General features: G+C 38.3%; 1 protein-coding gene across 1 annotated transcript in view; it reads left to right on the top strand.

Annotated features, from left to right (window-relative positions):
• The window catches only part of LOC149078574 (diuretic hormone receptor-like), a 129,548-nt gene that overhangs the window by 78,716 nt on the left and 34,668 nt on the right, over positions 1 to 16,164 (top strand). Inside the window, exons 3-4 of the mRNA XM_089240689.1 lie at positions 11,658 to 11,780; positions 14,827 to 14,927. Coding sequence (XP_089096815.1) covers positions 11,658 to 11,780; positions 14,827 to 14,927 — 224 coding nt within the window. The remainder of the gene's footprint in view (positions 1 to 11,657; positions 11,781 to 14,826; positions 14,928 to 16,164) is intronic.

The raw sequence follows: 16,164 nt of genomic DNA, 5'->3' as shown, positions 1-16,164 counted from the left end.
CTGGTGCTTTCACGTGTCCCTTTCCATAGCACGCTGATGAAGTGAAACGAAATAAACAAGATATGCTATGAAGAGAAAAGGGGGGGGGGGGGTTGGCCGCCAAAGGTGGTAGGGGGGCAGAGCCCCCTAGTACTGTATATAAAATACCATTTCCTGACTGATTCATCATCGCCGAGCCGAAACCGCTGAAGCTGTAAATATCAAATTTTGTGAATAGTTTTTTTCACGACGTAAAGACTCACTACTCACTAAGAAATGGTTTTTCCATATTCGACAACCTAAGGGCGTCATAAGAGGGGAGGGAGCGGTCAACGTTGAAATCATGCCGAGCCGAAACAGCTGAAGCTATAAATATGACATTAGATCAATATTGTAATATAGACTCATTGAGAAGGGATTTTTCCAAATTCAACCCCCTAAGTGGGGTTTCAAAAGTTATATGGAGCAATCAGCACTGAGCCGAAGTCGCTTAAGACTTCGATAAATATGAAATTTAGTTAGTATTATATTTTATAATGTACATACACACTAAGACAGGATTTCTGAAAGTTCATCACCCATGGGGGTTATGAGGTGAGAGTAATTTTGAGATTGCAAAAACACACGAGAGCGAAGCCGCGGATAACAACTGGTAATAAAATATAATGCTTACTAAATTTTATATTTATGGCTTCAGGGATTTCGGCTCAGTGATGATTACTCCATATAACCTTTGAACCCCCCCCCCCCCCCTTTATTAGGGGGGTTGAATTTTGACATTTGACTTACAGTCTTAGACTTAAAACGAACATTCGATTATGTTGATTTAAATATTCTAACAAATAAAAACACTTCTCAGCAGGCAAATGAGGTAATGGTTTAAACATATATATTGGTTTAAAACATATTACTACAATAGGAAACAAGCTGCCATAATAAATGGTAAAATCAGCACATTTGAAATATAATGAAAAGAGTCCCACAAGGATCGGCCCTTGGGTCATAATTATTTCTAGTTTATATTAATGATTTATGTAAAATTAAGTAGAACGGTAAAATAATTTCATTCGCAGATGACACAAGCCTATATGTTGAACGGGGATGGATTTAGAGCTCGCTATTGGTAGGGGTGATTTTACAAATCTTTAAAAATCTAGTCTAAGCATCGGTGACCATATGTCCTGCATTTTGTCTCGTATTTTCCGTGACAGTTCGGTTTTTCTGTTTTTTCTTCTCCATCCAGACTTTTTGAAAAATGTCACGGTTTTACTCGTTTATAGTCGAAGTTTTCTTGAATTTTTTGTTGCAATATTACCATATAGAAGTTCCGAAAATTTCATAAAATATCGCATTTCGTTTGAGGGGAAATCTAAGGGGAGCACCTACATCCAGCAGTGGATTGAAATTGGTTGTTGATGATGCCACACCTATTAAAACCAGTATTTTAAATACAGTTAAACTCGGTTATAATGACATCGAAGATTTCGCGGGATTTCGGCGTTATAACCGAGTCTGGCTGTATTGCTTTCACTTTTAGAATATTGTTCTAGAGCTCTTTTAGTTATTTTCTAACATTTACCGGTGATTATGTATGATCCCCACCTCATATTAGTTCACTACGACGCAGTTCGTTTTGTAGAGGCCATATAATTATGTCCTACTACTGATGCTGGAAAACAAATTAATGAAATAAAGTGAATATAAAGATAAGTTTAATTTTCTCAATCAGTAAAACGGGTAAAAGAAAGCCATAGCCTCATATTGTTTAAAATTATATGCGTGAGTTCAAAAATCGTATGAAATTATCTCGTTTTAAACATCCAATTCTTGGACATAAAACCTCTTGGGTGACAAATAACATTTTCGAAAACTGAAACTCACGGAACCACAGCTTCAAAAAACGATATAAAAAATGACATTCTTTTTGGGCAATGTTAGAGGAGTATTTTAGAAGGATAATTTTCACACAGTTTTCATTACATACATATTTAATTGGTAATTTTCAATCAAAACCTACAATATTTAATTAGTAATATCTGACAAAATTTTCATTCAAAACATACAGTATTTATTTAACAATTTTCGACATGATTTTCTTCCTTACATATTTATAATTAAAGGGTTCCAATCTACTAATCTAGAAAAACAGATAACACGCAAATGTAAGAAAAAACGGGAGAAAAATATTCATTTCTCACAAATATTGATATCATAATTAAAATGATACATTATGAGCTCTCAAATAGTCTTTAATGTCACATCCTTGATGATACTTATCAACTAAATTCTTTAATCTCTGCGCAGAGTCCCGGTATTTCTTTCTTCTAATCAATGTGATGGTTTTGTCCACTTACAATTTTCTCCATCCGAACTTCATTGAAACTCTGTTCTCTTTTTATGGCACCGATGAACTTCCATATATCTGGGTGGTGAGCAAATAATTGCTGTTGGAACGCTCGATGCCATCCTTCTATAGAATTGTTGGTAAATCGTTACGCGTTCCTTGAAAGCAGTTCCGAATGTCGATGTCAAAGCGCGGCTGACGACGAAGAGGACGCCCGATCCAAGTGTCTTCAAATCTACACTTCATCATAAATACGTTTTCGGAACAATCGGATTTTTTAATCATTTGTGACACTACTACGTTAAAAACTAACTAACTAACCAATTCACTCACTCCCTCACTCACTTACTGACCATTCACTCACTCCCTCACTCACTTACTGACCATTCACTCACTCCCTCACTTACCAATTCACTCACTCCCTCACCAATTTACTCGCTGGCTCAATCACTGACACGATCAACCACTTACTCACTCGGTCACTCAGTCACTACTGGGTCACTCACTCACCCGCTCAATCACTTACTCACTCGGTCACTCAGTCACTACTGGATTGCTCACTCACCCGCTCAATCACTTACTCACTCGGTCACTCAATCACTTACTTACTCGTCACTCAGTCAATCACTGGGTCACTCACTCACTCGGTCACTCAATCACTTACTTACTCGGTCACTCAGTCACTCACTGGGTCACTCACTCACTCACTCACTCACTGGGTCACTCACTCACTCACTCACTGGGTCACTCACTCGGTCACTCAATCACTGACTTACTCGGTCACTCAGTCACTCACTGGGTCACTCAATCACTTACTTACTCGGTCACTCAATCACTTACTTACTCGGTCACTCAGTCACTCACTGGGTCACTCACTCACTCGGTCACTCACTCACTCGGTCACTCAATCACTGACTCGGTCACTGGATCAATCACTCGGTCACTCAATCACTTACTCACTCGGTCGCTCAATCACTGACTCAGTTACTCAATCATTGACTCGGTCACTCAATCACTGACTCGGTCACTCAATCACTGACTCACTCGGTCACTCACTCACTCGGTCACTCAATCACTGACTCGGTCACTGGATCAATCACTCGGTCACTCAATCACTTACTCACTCGGTCGCTCAATCACTGACTCGGTCACTCAATCACTCACTCGGTCACTCAGTCACTCACTGGGTCACTCACTCACTCAGTAACTCAATCGCTCACTCCCTCGCATTGAACTGTTGTCGGTGAATTGCTAGTCGGTGAATTTTCCTAGCGGTGAATTTTCCTAGTGGTGAATTGCATGGCGGTGAATTGTTGGTCGGTGAATTTTCCTAGCGGTGAATTTTCCTAGCGGTGAATTGCATGGCGGTGAATTGTTGGTCGGTGAATTTTCCTAGCGGTGAATAGCATGGCGGTGAATTGTTGGTCGGTGAATTTTCCTAGCGGTGAATTGTTGGTCGGTGAATTTTCCTAGCGGTGAATTGTTGGTCGGTGAATTTTCCGGCGGTGAATTGTTGTCGGTGAATTGCTGGCGGTGAATTTTCCGGACACGGTCCGGGTTTACGGAAAATTCACCGCCAACAATTCACCGCCGGAAAATTCACCGACAACAATTCACCGCCATGCAATTCACCGCTAGGAAAATTCACCGACCAACAATTCACCGCCATGCTATTCACCGCTAGGAAAATTCACCGACCAACAATTCACCGCCATGCAATTCACCGCTAGGAAAATTCACCGCTAGGAAAATTCACCGACCAACAATTCACCGCCATGCAATTCACCACTAGGAAAATTCACCGACCAACAATTCACCGCCATGCAATTCACCGCTAGGAAAATTCACCGACCAACAATTCACCGATATGCAATTCACCGACGACAGTTCGATGCGAGTCAGTTAGCGAGGGAATGAGCGATTGAGTTACTGAGTGAGTGAGTGACCCAGTGAGTGACTGAGTGATCGAGTGAGTAAGTGATTCAGTGAGCGAGTGGGTTACTGATTCAATGAGCGAGTAAGTCAGTCCGTGAGTGAGTGAGCGAGCTGCTAAGTGAGTGAGCGATCTAGTGAGTGAGTGATCTATTGAGTGAGCAAGTGCCATATCCTAAAGATATGGCGGAAAGTTTAAATAATGACTTTATGAGAAGAAATTCAGATGATACGGATTCGGGTTGCTGGATTTTATTCGTTGGTAAAATGAATATTTGCAGTGGCCCTCACAGGGGGATGCCCGATTGGCTTCCGAGTCAGGGGTCTCGTTTCATTTTGGGGGCACTGGATGAATCTCATTCTTTTCTGTCGTTTAACATTGTAGAATTTTCAACAGCGGAAGCCCGAGATAAATCCAGTGTCTGGGTGCCCCACTAAATATCTGCGTATTGGGTCCCCGTTACTGGATGTGGGCCCTGGATTTATTCGTTTTTAAATTGATAAAAATTAAAAATTTTCGTGGACACTCACAGGGGGTATGTCCGACAAGCCTTCAGATCGGGGCCCCATAGAAAAGTTGACAGGTTTCATTTCGGGTGTCCCTGGATGAATCTCATTGATTTTTGTTGTTTAACATTGTAAAATTTGCAAGACATCGGTAGCCCGAGATAAATACAGTCCGGGCCCCCACTACAATTCAACGAATTGGAGTTTGGGGACCCCCATGGGGAAGTTTTCTGGGGTTACTTGATGAATCACATTTGTTTTTTGTTGCTTTATTATTATAAAATTCGCTTCTTCTGTAAGCTGGTGCTTTCACGTGTCCCTTTCCATAGCACGCTGATGAAGTGAAACGAAATAAACAAGATATGCTATGAAGAGAAAAGGGGGGGGGGGGTTGGCCGCCAAAGGTGGTAGGGGGGCAGAGCCCCCTAGTACTGTATATAAAATACCATTTCCTGACTGATTCATCATCGCCGAGCCGAAACCGCTGAAGCTGTAAATATCAAATTTTGTGAATAGTTTTTTTCACGACGTAAAGACTCACTACTCACTAAGAAATGGTTTTTCCATATTCGACAACCTAAGGGCGTCATAAGAGGGGAGGGAGCGGTCAACGTTGAAATCATGCCGAGCCGAAACAGCTGAAGCTATAAATATGACATTAGATCAATATTGTAATATAGACTCATTGAGAAGGGATTTTTCCAAATTCAACCCCCTAAGTGGGGTTTCAAAAGTTATATGGAGCAATCAGCACTGAGCCGAAGTCGCTTAAGACTTCGATAAATATGAAATTTAGTTAGTATTATATTTTATAATGTACATACACACTAAGACAGGATTTCTGAAAGTTCATCACCCATGGGGGTTATGAGGTGAGAGTAATTTTGAGATTGCAAAGACACACGAGAGCGAAGCCGCGGATAACAACTGGTAATAAAATATAATGCTTACTAAATTTTATATTTATGGCTTCAGGGATTTCGGCTCAGTGATGATTACTCCATATAACCTTTGAACCCCCCCCCCCCCTTTATTAGGGGGGTTGAATTTTGACATTTGACTTACAGTCTTAGACTTAAAACGAACATTCGATTATGTTGATTTAAATATTCTAACAAATAAAAACACTTCTCAGCAGGCAAATGAGGTAATGGTTTAAACATATATATTGGTTTAAAACATATTACTACAATAGGAAACAAGCTGCCATAATAAATGGTAAAATCAGCACATTTGAAATATAATGAAAAGAGTCCCACAAGGATCGGCCCTTGGGTCATAATTATTTCTAGTTTATATTAATGATTTATGTAAAATTAAGTAGAACGGTAAAATAATTTCATTCGCAGATGACACAAGCCTATATGTTGAACGGGGATGGATTTAGAGCTCGCTATTGGTAGGGGTGATTTTACAAATCTTTAAAAATCTAGTCTAAGCATCGGTGACCATATGTCCTGCATTTTGTCTCGTATTTTCCGTGACAGTTCGGTTTTTCTGTTTTTTCTTCTCCATCCAGACTTTTTGAAAAATGTCACGGTTTTACTCGTTTATAGTCGAAGTTTTCTTGAATTTTTTGTTGCAATATTACCATATAGAAGTTCCGAAAATTTCATAAAATATCGCATTTCGTTTGAGGGGAAATCTAAGGGGAGCACCTACATCCAGCAGTGGATTGAAATTGGTTGTTGATGATGCCACACCTATTAAAACCAGTATTTTAAATACAGTTAAACTCGGTTATAATGACATCGAAGATTTCGCGGGATTTCGGCGTTATAACCGAGTCTGGCTGTATTGCTTTCACTTTTAGAATATTGTTCTAGAGCTCTTTTAGTTATTTTCTAACATTTACCGGTGATTATGTATGATCCCCACCTCATATTAGTTCACTACGACGCAGTTCGTTTTGTAGAGGCCATATAATTATGTCCTACTACTGATGCTGGAAAACAAATTAATGAAATAAAGTGAATATAAAGATAAGTTTAATTTTCTCAATCAGTAAAACGGGTAAAAGAAAGCCATAGCCTCATATTGTTTAAAATTATATGCGTGAGTTCAAAAATCGTATGAAATTATCTCGTTTTAAACATCCAATTCTTGGACATAAAACCTCTTGGGTGACAAATAACATTTTCGAAAACTGAAACTCACGGAACCACAGCTTCAAAAAACGATATAAAAAATGACATTCTTTTTGGGCAATGTTAGAGGAGTATTTTAGAAGGATAATTTTCACACAGTTTTCATTACATACATATTTAATTGGTAATTTTCAATCAAAACCTACAATATTTAATTAGTAATATCTGACAAAATTTTCATTCAAAACATACAGTATTTATTTAACAATTTTCGACATGATTTTCTTCCTTACATATTTATAATTAAAGGGTTCCAATCTACTAATCTAGAAAAACAGATAACACGCAAATGTAAGAAAAAACGGGAGAAAAATATTCATTTCTCACAAATATTGATATCATAATTAAAATGATACATTATGAGCTCTCAAATAGTCTTTAATGTCACATCCTTGATGATACTTATCAACTAAATTCTTTAATCTCTGCGCAGAGTCCCGGTATTTCTTTCTTCTAATCAATGTGATGGTTTTGTCCACTTACAATTTTCTCCATCCGAACTTCATTGAAACTCTGTTCTCTTTTTATGGCACCGATGAACTTCCATATATCTGGGTGGTGAGCAAATAATTGCTGTTGGAACGCTCGATGCCATCCTTCTATAGAATTGTTGGTAAATCGTTACGCGTTCCTTGAAAGCAGTTCCGAATGTCGATGTCAAAGCGCGGCTGACGACGAAGAGGACGCCCGATCCAAGTGTCTTCAAATCTACACTTCATCATAAATACGTTTTCGGAACAATCGGATTTTTTAATCATTTGTGACACTACTACGTTAAAAACTAACTAACTAACCAATTCACTCACTCCCTCACTCACTTACTGACCATTCACTCACTCCCTCACTCACTTACTGACCATTCACTCACTCCCTCACTTACCAATTCACTCACTCCCTCACCAATTTACTCGCTGGCTCAATCACTGACACGATCAACCACTTACTCACTCGGTCACTCAGTCACTACTGGGTCACTCACTCACCCGCTCAATCACTTACTCACTCGGTCACTCAGTCACTACTGGATTGCTCACTCACCCGCTCAATCACTTACTCACTCGGTCACTCAATCACTTACTTACTCGTCACTCAGTCAATCACTGGGTCACTCACTCACTCGGTCACTCAATCACTTACTTACTCGGTCACTCAGTCACTCACTGGGTCACTCACTCACTCACTCACTCACTGGGTCACTCACTCACTCACTCACTGGGTCACTCACTCGGTCACTCAATCACTGACTTACTCGGTCACTCAGTCACTCACTGGGTCACTCAATCACTTACTTACTCGGTCACTCAATCACTTACTTACTCGGTCACTCAGTCACTCACTGGGTCACTCACTCACTCGGTCACTCACTCACTCGGTCACTCAATCACTGACTCGGTCACTGGATCAATCACTCGGTCACTCAATCACTTACTCACTCGGTCGCTCAATCACTGACTCAGTTACTCAATCATTGACTCGGTCACTCAATCACTGACTCGGTCACTCAATCACTGACTCACTCGGTCACTCACTCACTCGGTCACTCAATCACTGACTCGGTCACTGGATCAATCACTCGGTCACTCAATCACTTACTCACTCGGTCGCTCAATCACTGACTCGGTCACTCAATCACTCACTCGGTCACTCAGTCACTCACTGGGTCACTCACTCACTCAGTAACTCAATCGCTCACTCCCTCGCATTGAACTGTTGTCGGTGAATTGCTAGTCGGTGAATTTTCCTAGCGGTGAATTTTCCTAGTGGTGAATTGCATGGCGGTGAATTGTTGGTCGGTGAATTTTCCTAGCGGTGAATTTTCCTAGCGGTGAATTGCATGGCGGTGAATTGTTGGTCGGTGAATTTTCCTAGCGGTGAATAGCATGGCGGTGAATTGTTGGTCGGTGAATTTTCCTAGCGGTGAATTGTTGGTCGGTGAATTTTCCTAGCGGTGAATTGTTGGTCGGTGAATTTTCCGGCGGTGAATTGTTGTCGGTGAATTGCTGGCGGTGAATTTTCCGGACACGATGATGGTGGTCATGTTTACGCCAGCGCTACCTATCGGCTGTTTTTAGCTATTTTTCCCTGTCAAAAACATTTCCGTGACCTAACTATGTGACCCTGCAACCCGTTTCTTACTTCGGTTATTTTTCCGATTTTTAAGGTTTTTACGGACTTTTTGCCCATCCTGTATTTTTATCACCCAGTATATTCTTTGTAAGCTGTAGACCGGGGGTTCTTAACCTATTTTAGCCGTGACTAAAAGCCAACATGATCTGCTTTGCTCAGCCATGGATCTGTCTGGCTTTAAAAAATGATAAACCACGGGTAAAATGAATACATTGATAATAGGATTGTAAGCAAATTTGTACAACCCATCTCGGTAGCTTTATCACAGGGGGCTACCGCATCCAAATTAACGATGAAAAACAAATTTTACGGTGGATGGGAGAGTCCCTCTTGACAAAATTCCTACTTACGATCTTGACTGCCAACGGAGTATTCGTTGCATCATAATTGTGTCCAATAGCACTCAAGGCAGAGAAAATTATTATGGCTTGTTACCCCGACTCCAGTTTCAGAAGAAGGAGGGAGACAGGGTGGAAAGATTTTCAAGGGAAATAACAACGATGTCAAAATCAGAGAACGTGCCTACCCCCGCGCTCAACCAATACACCCACAGATTAAAATGAAGTGTTTTTCCACCTATAAGAGAGATCTTTAACCTTTTTTCTAGTCGCGAGCACTGCCTGTAGCTATCATCAAAACAAAAGCACCCTTACGACAAGTTTGGCATGCCAATGCATGGAATCGGGATGATTTCAATTCTTCAATGCAATTTTTCTAAAAGGTGTATACAGTCAAACCTCGTTAATGAGTCATTCTTGGGAGAGCAAAAATATGACTTAGTAAGCGGAGTGACTCGTTAAACGGAGTAAGCCATAGCTGTGCCAATTCTTGCCTGAGAATGATTGGGACTTCCAAAAAGTGATCCAGTAAGCGGAGTGACGTGTTAACCGGGTGACGCACTAACGAGGTTTGACTGTACTTGGGACTTTGTTGGAGGGCTCGCGAGCACGGAATCGGACACGAGCATCGAGAACTGTGGGTGCTTCAGAGAGTACCGTGGTGCTCGCGAGCAACGGGTTGAAAATGCTTTATTTAATAAGTTATGAGTGCAATTGCTCAGACAAAATATCCTTATATTGTATAAGAATATTTTGTCCCTCGTGTTATCCCTTACGTATGGATATTTTCATATCACATTATACTTTTTAGCCCCCTTCACACGTGCAAGATTGGAGGTCACTTTGGTGATAATTACCGGCATGACAACTTTTTTCCCCTCGTAGGGAAGAAAAAGGTGGGAGAGAAGCTCATCAAAAAAAGCCCATCTTTCTTGGGGTGGATTGGGGGTCGACACCGACCTTCTCTCCCATAATCGTTTGCGACGCGAAAACTACTTTTTAAGTCTTTAAGCTCCTTCGTCAGCCATCTTGAATCAATCACTTCCGTTCAACCCACGGGCAACCCATCTCCCCCATAGCCATTGGATATAGCAGGCCAACGCATAGATCATCTTCATTTTTTGTAGTATACCCAATCGCTATATAGGTGAGATGACCTTCTTCAGTGACGTCACGAGCTTCGCAGAAACCTTCTGCTATAGATTGTGTTGGCTAGGCAAAGCGCAACTCAATTTCGTTAAAAAGCGGATGCCCGTGTCTGACCATCATCTCTTAGAGATAGGACTCCGCACAGATTGCCAAGTTCACCTGTAACGTCAGTAAGGTCGGGATTACTCTCTAAAAGTTTGATAAAAGTACTTTTATAAAACTTGAAAAATGCAACCAATAATAGTACCGGTTATATTCGCGCAAATGCAACCGATAGTCTTATTGGCAGCATTTTTAAAAAGTTTTTTTTTTTAAATAACTTTTATCAGACTTTTAATAGTGCAATCCCGGCCTTAGACTACCTAGCATGTTTGCCACATTTCGAACCGCAGCAATCTGTTTCGTTTCTTCTTATTTTGTCGTAGAATCGTTCTGATTGGCTCATGAATACCGCATTGTGATTGGATGTCGGGCATAGAACTCGCCAATTCTGAGGCCGATCGTTTCTTTTGTCGTGCAGCAGAATCCCACGGGGCCATCCACTAGAAGAGAACGAGAGCGCACTAAAATAAGACGCTCATAGCCTTCAAAAAGTCCATTTTCAGTCAGTCAGAATTTTTTTCTCTGAATATTCTGAGTGAGGGTAGACTACTCGTGCTGACGTCACGAGCAGCGTGTGGAGGCGTTCTATCTCTAGAACGTGCTGGTCTGACATGGGCAAGTCTGACAAGTGACTAAATACGTTGATTAATGATATTCAGTTCGATATTTCGTCGATGTGGAAGTGTTTACTGCATTACAGGCTTTTACTGCAGTTAAGGCTTTTTTTTTGTGGTAAAATAATTAAATATCCATTATTATGTATTATTCTACGTATTTGAAGCGGTATTTTTTCACCTTTATCGTAAGCGTATAGTGCTGATGAAAATTTCAAGCACCACGTTAATTAAACTATTTAGTTTAATATTGTTCATTATTTTAGGCTTTATTCAGACTTAAAATGACCTACCATAAATTTTTTCGTGGTAATTATTTCATTTCTGCATAATGTACTGGAAGGGTGAAATTTCAGCAGAAGTAGTTCTTGCAATATATATGTATTTTATTATTATTGCATTTTTTTTTTTAATGCAGGAAGCCAGCTATATTGCGAAGAGACATGGGATGGAGTCTCTTGTTGGCCACTAACTTTAGCCGGTTCTTTGGCCAAGGTCCCGTGTTTATCTGAGCTGAAAGGAGTCAAGTATGATGTCAATGGTACTGAACACTATATTTAGTTAGATTTCTCACGGGAATTATACTGATTCACTTTTGCAAAACCGTTTTGTACAGGGTGTCTCATAAATTTGTGTGTAAATAGTTTTAAAAATTCATAAAATTTGTAGGACTTGGTGTATTCCACTGCGGTGTGCGAGAATGTTGTTTTCATGAAAGGAGATATAATTTTTTTGATACATAAAAAAGTTCAAATTTTTGTCGATAGTGGGCACTGCACGAAAAAAAAAATCACTGGAAATATGCAAATCTAACTCCTATATACCACAGGATCTGAATCCTATATATCAAGTGCGTACGATTAAAAGCTCATTTCTGAATTTTCCTGTTACTGGCGTTTATACGTAAGGAATCCATTGTGATGTTGCCATTCGTGGATAAAGCACTATCGATGAAGTTGCTTCACCTCAGCCACGAATCGTCAACTGAAGCTTTACGAACGTTTCGGCCACAAAATAGATTGAAGAAATGTTCCGGTAATAAAATTTCCCCTCATCACTCTCTATCGACAAAAATTTGAACTATTAACTAATAACATATTTTCACAAACCACCAACATCGATTTCTCCCTTTTCCTGAATTTAAAAATTATTCGCAAATTTATTGGACACACTGTGTATCAAAACGAGGAAAACGAATAAAATCTATCGAGATTTCAGAAAAAGAAATTTGATTTTTGCCAATTTTTGATATTTTTCAAGTTGGAGACAAAACGTATGTTAGACAATACAATTTGTTTACACGTTGTAGCTCGGGAAAAAGTGGCAAAAAGCATTTGATGTTCTTAATGTTTTGTTGCTGTATTTAAATTCGTGACGGAAATTCATATTTATATATAATGGGATTTTTTATTTATTTTTATATTTAACTCTTATATCTGTATTTTATTAATTTATCATCTTGTCGTTTATTTATTTTTTATCGAGTTCCATTGTGTTGCTTGTTTTGCGGCTTCAGATTTTGTAATTTTGTACAATACTCGTATTTTAAATACGAACATTTTGATGACGGGGCGTCTCATAACTTTCAGCATGCTAAATTAGCCAAAAAAAATTTGCTTTAGTAAAAATATCATTAATAGAGACCGGATTATATACAATTGCATAAGTGTATATGCGATTGCATATTTTTATCACTTTTCATAGTTGGTGCATATAAATTTATTAAAACCATCAAAATTTTAGAATAAGTGCATATTTTCTCATCATTTTTTCTATTAATCGCAATGCACGAGAGAGAGAGAGAGAGATTTATAATATATATGTATACATTTTTTTTCCCACGTTTTATTCTTCGAATTCCATCACATTTCCACAAGAAATATTTCACCATTGAGTATAGTTATTTTCAGGCATTTTTATAAATGCATATTTTTGCACTTCTAAATGTATGTGTTCATTTATTTCCGCAGATTTTTCTTTTCCTCTTAGATTAGCATACTTCTGTGCTTTTAATATCGAAGTTTTCGTCATTTTTCTGCACATTTTTCATTTCTAGGAAAACTTAAACTTAAAACGTAATTTTCGGTACGTTGTACTTATGCATGCCTTTTAGGCTATGGAATATTTTTTAAAGCATACTTTATTATTATATTATTTATTTATTTTCTGCATACTTCGGTATTTTATAAAGGCATATTTCATTATTTTCAAAGCCATATTTTCACAATTTTCATGAATTGTTTCCATTTTTCGACAATTTAAATTGCAATTTTTTCATTTTTGCTCAAACTTTCCATTTTCAGTTCCATACTTTTTTGCATGTGATATTAAATGACTCTCTTTTCATTTTTCGCAAATTTTTTTCATTTCATGTTATACTTCGGAATTTTTAAATTCATATTTCAGCGTTTTTGGAGTGCATAATTTGCGACTTTTCAAGAGCGTATGAATCCGTTCTCCAATCTTTAAAAATATTATTTAAACATATATCTTCGATTGCATGTGCTATGCTATACTAATAAAATACTTATACTTTCGGAAATTTTCAAACATCGAGAACAAAATATTATCAACACCTAGTGATAAAATTAGCATGACTTTTGCAATATATTTTTCAAATATGCCGTATTCGAAGCAACTCTCTATACTATATTATTATTCTTCAAATATTCGACAGCTTCTGAAGCACTAAATTAAGATGCAGAAGTGATGAAGTGTATATTGGTTCAGTAAAATTCATGTATTCATGTGGTAATAGCCAAGCATAATTTTTATATTACTCTCGGATCTTTCCCCTGCCCCTGAGACTGGAAAATTCTCATTAGGAACGGAAAGATAAATGTCTCAGAGGTCACAGTGGAGAAGATCACACTCTGAAATCATCTCACTTGATGATGGTAAGGCACATTTAGCCTTAGTTGAATGGATCAATATCTCTCTCTATCCTTATTGTCATGCAAAATTCACCCCAAATTCTGGAGCTTCTCTGCGTTGGAAGGAAATATTTGAAACCCGCAATTAACCAGAAAAGATGTTTCAAAACATTCCGAAGGAAACGAATGAGTTATTTCATGGTCCAATTTCTTCCAGTTCATAGAATTTTAATGGCCGCAGTTGAAATTTTGTTAAAAGCTTTGCGTTTTGAAGATGAAAGATAACTTTAACAGAAAGTTATATGTTTTTCCTTGAGAGCTATCAATAGTATTGGATTGGGGGGAAAAAAGACCGAGAAACGTTATCTCGTAGAATTTCACTGGAAAGAAGGACGGAAATGATTTATTCCATTTTTTTTTTGCCATTCTTTCAGAACAGGAAAATCGATTTCACTGGAAATGCACTTTTCCTTTGAATTCATTCCTTGAATGTTTGTAGTTTACTTAATTGCTGATACGGATTTACCATTCGGTTCAGGAATTCTCGAGAGGTAATGATGGAGGAAAAATACAGTTTTTTCAATCACTATTTTCTGATGAAACATATCTACTGACACTTATTGAATACTATTTTTCCTGTTGAAATCTATCGCATACTGGCTCATTAGTGCATTCTGTCAATACATTTTTATAATCAACTTTTACTTTTTCTAGAAAATGCTAGTAGAGAATGCTTGGAGAATGGTACGTGGTCCAGCTGGGCAAACTACCGCTCTTGCACGCCACTGCAAATTCCAGACCATGAAGTTCTTCAGGTTCGTTGTTCGCTCTTTTATATTGTATTTAAAACTTTTCATAAGATATAATTTGAGATTTTAACATGCACTTTGTATAAATTATATACAAGTTTAAGTCGGCACGTTTTTTAATGGGATATGAACGATTTCAGAGCACGATTTCGCCTTGAGACCGACTTGAAACTGTGCTTCAAATTTGTACACAACTCCGTCGATACGGGTCAGTCATCTTCAGTCTTTGAAATCGTTGCCAGGCCATCACTGAAAAGAGACATCCATTACAAATTAAAATTCCAACTGTCACGGGTAATGCTAAATTTTATAGCTTCGGATGTAGAGTGGGAAGAGTATGGAACAGACTGCCACCGGATCTCGTGTGTTCATCCACACATCACACTTTTTGTCATTCTCTCAGCGCTTTTGATGTCTCATCCCTTTTAACATGCTACGCATTTTAATTCATCATATTGAGTATTATTGGTGTATATATGCTTATTTTATTGCATGTTGTGTTCGGTTTTTATTTTTATTTACAGTAAAACCTCTCTTTTGCGGACACCGACGGGACAGAAAAATCGTTCGTAAAAGATGGGTTACCGTAAATCAGGGGTTTGAAATGTATAATTTTATTCCACAAAGGGAACTATTATTTTGCCGCAAAAAAAAGGGGTGATCGCATTTAAGGGGTGTCCGTTAAGAGGGGTTTTACTATATTTGTGTTTTTAACCTATCAATAGGTGTCATCCTTTTATGTATTCCCCCCCCCCCCCACCTTTGTTTGCGTACCTTGAGTGTGATATTTTTACTGTTTTTACTGATATTGCTTTTTTTCTCATCAGTTCTATTGATTATTTTAATTTGGAATGACAATGTTTTTTCATGTATTTTTTTTATCACATATTGAATTTTATTTGTGTATATATGTGTGTTTCATTGTTTGTTATGCATTTGGGGATTTTTTTTGACTATTTATGTCATCTTTTATGCATTTTCCCCTCATCATATGTCAGTGTGTGTCTGATTAATTTATAGTTTTTACTGATATATCCCTTGCTTTTTCCTTTCAATTTCATTGATTAAAGTCAATCAGTCTAGTGAAGTCAGGTCCCTTTGGTCATTCACAGGTTTGCGTTACTAAATAAATAAATGAACATCCGATTAAAGCGGGGAACAATTCGATTGCCATTTTGCAATGTTCGCATAGGTTGTATATGAAAAAATGATGAAGGATCATTATTAGTAAAACTTCTCGAAT

The sequence above is a fragment of the Pholcus phalangioides genome, unplaced genomic scaffold, assembly GCF_987345545.1.
Source record: "Pholcus phalangioides strain wild (caught in Gottingen) unplaced genomic scaffold, Ppha-v1.0 ptg000013l_1, whole genome shotgun sequence".
NCBI classification, from domain to species: domain Eukaryota; kingdom Metazoa; phylum Arthropoda; class Arachnida; order Araneae; family Pholcidae; genus Pholcus; species Pholcus phalangioides.
This window is presented reverse-complemented; position numbering and strand designations above follow the sequence as displayed.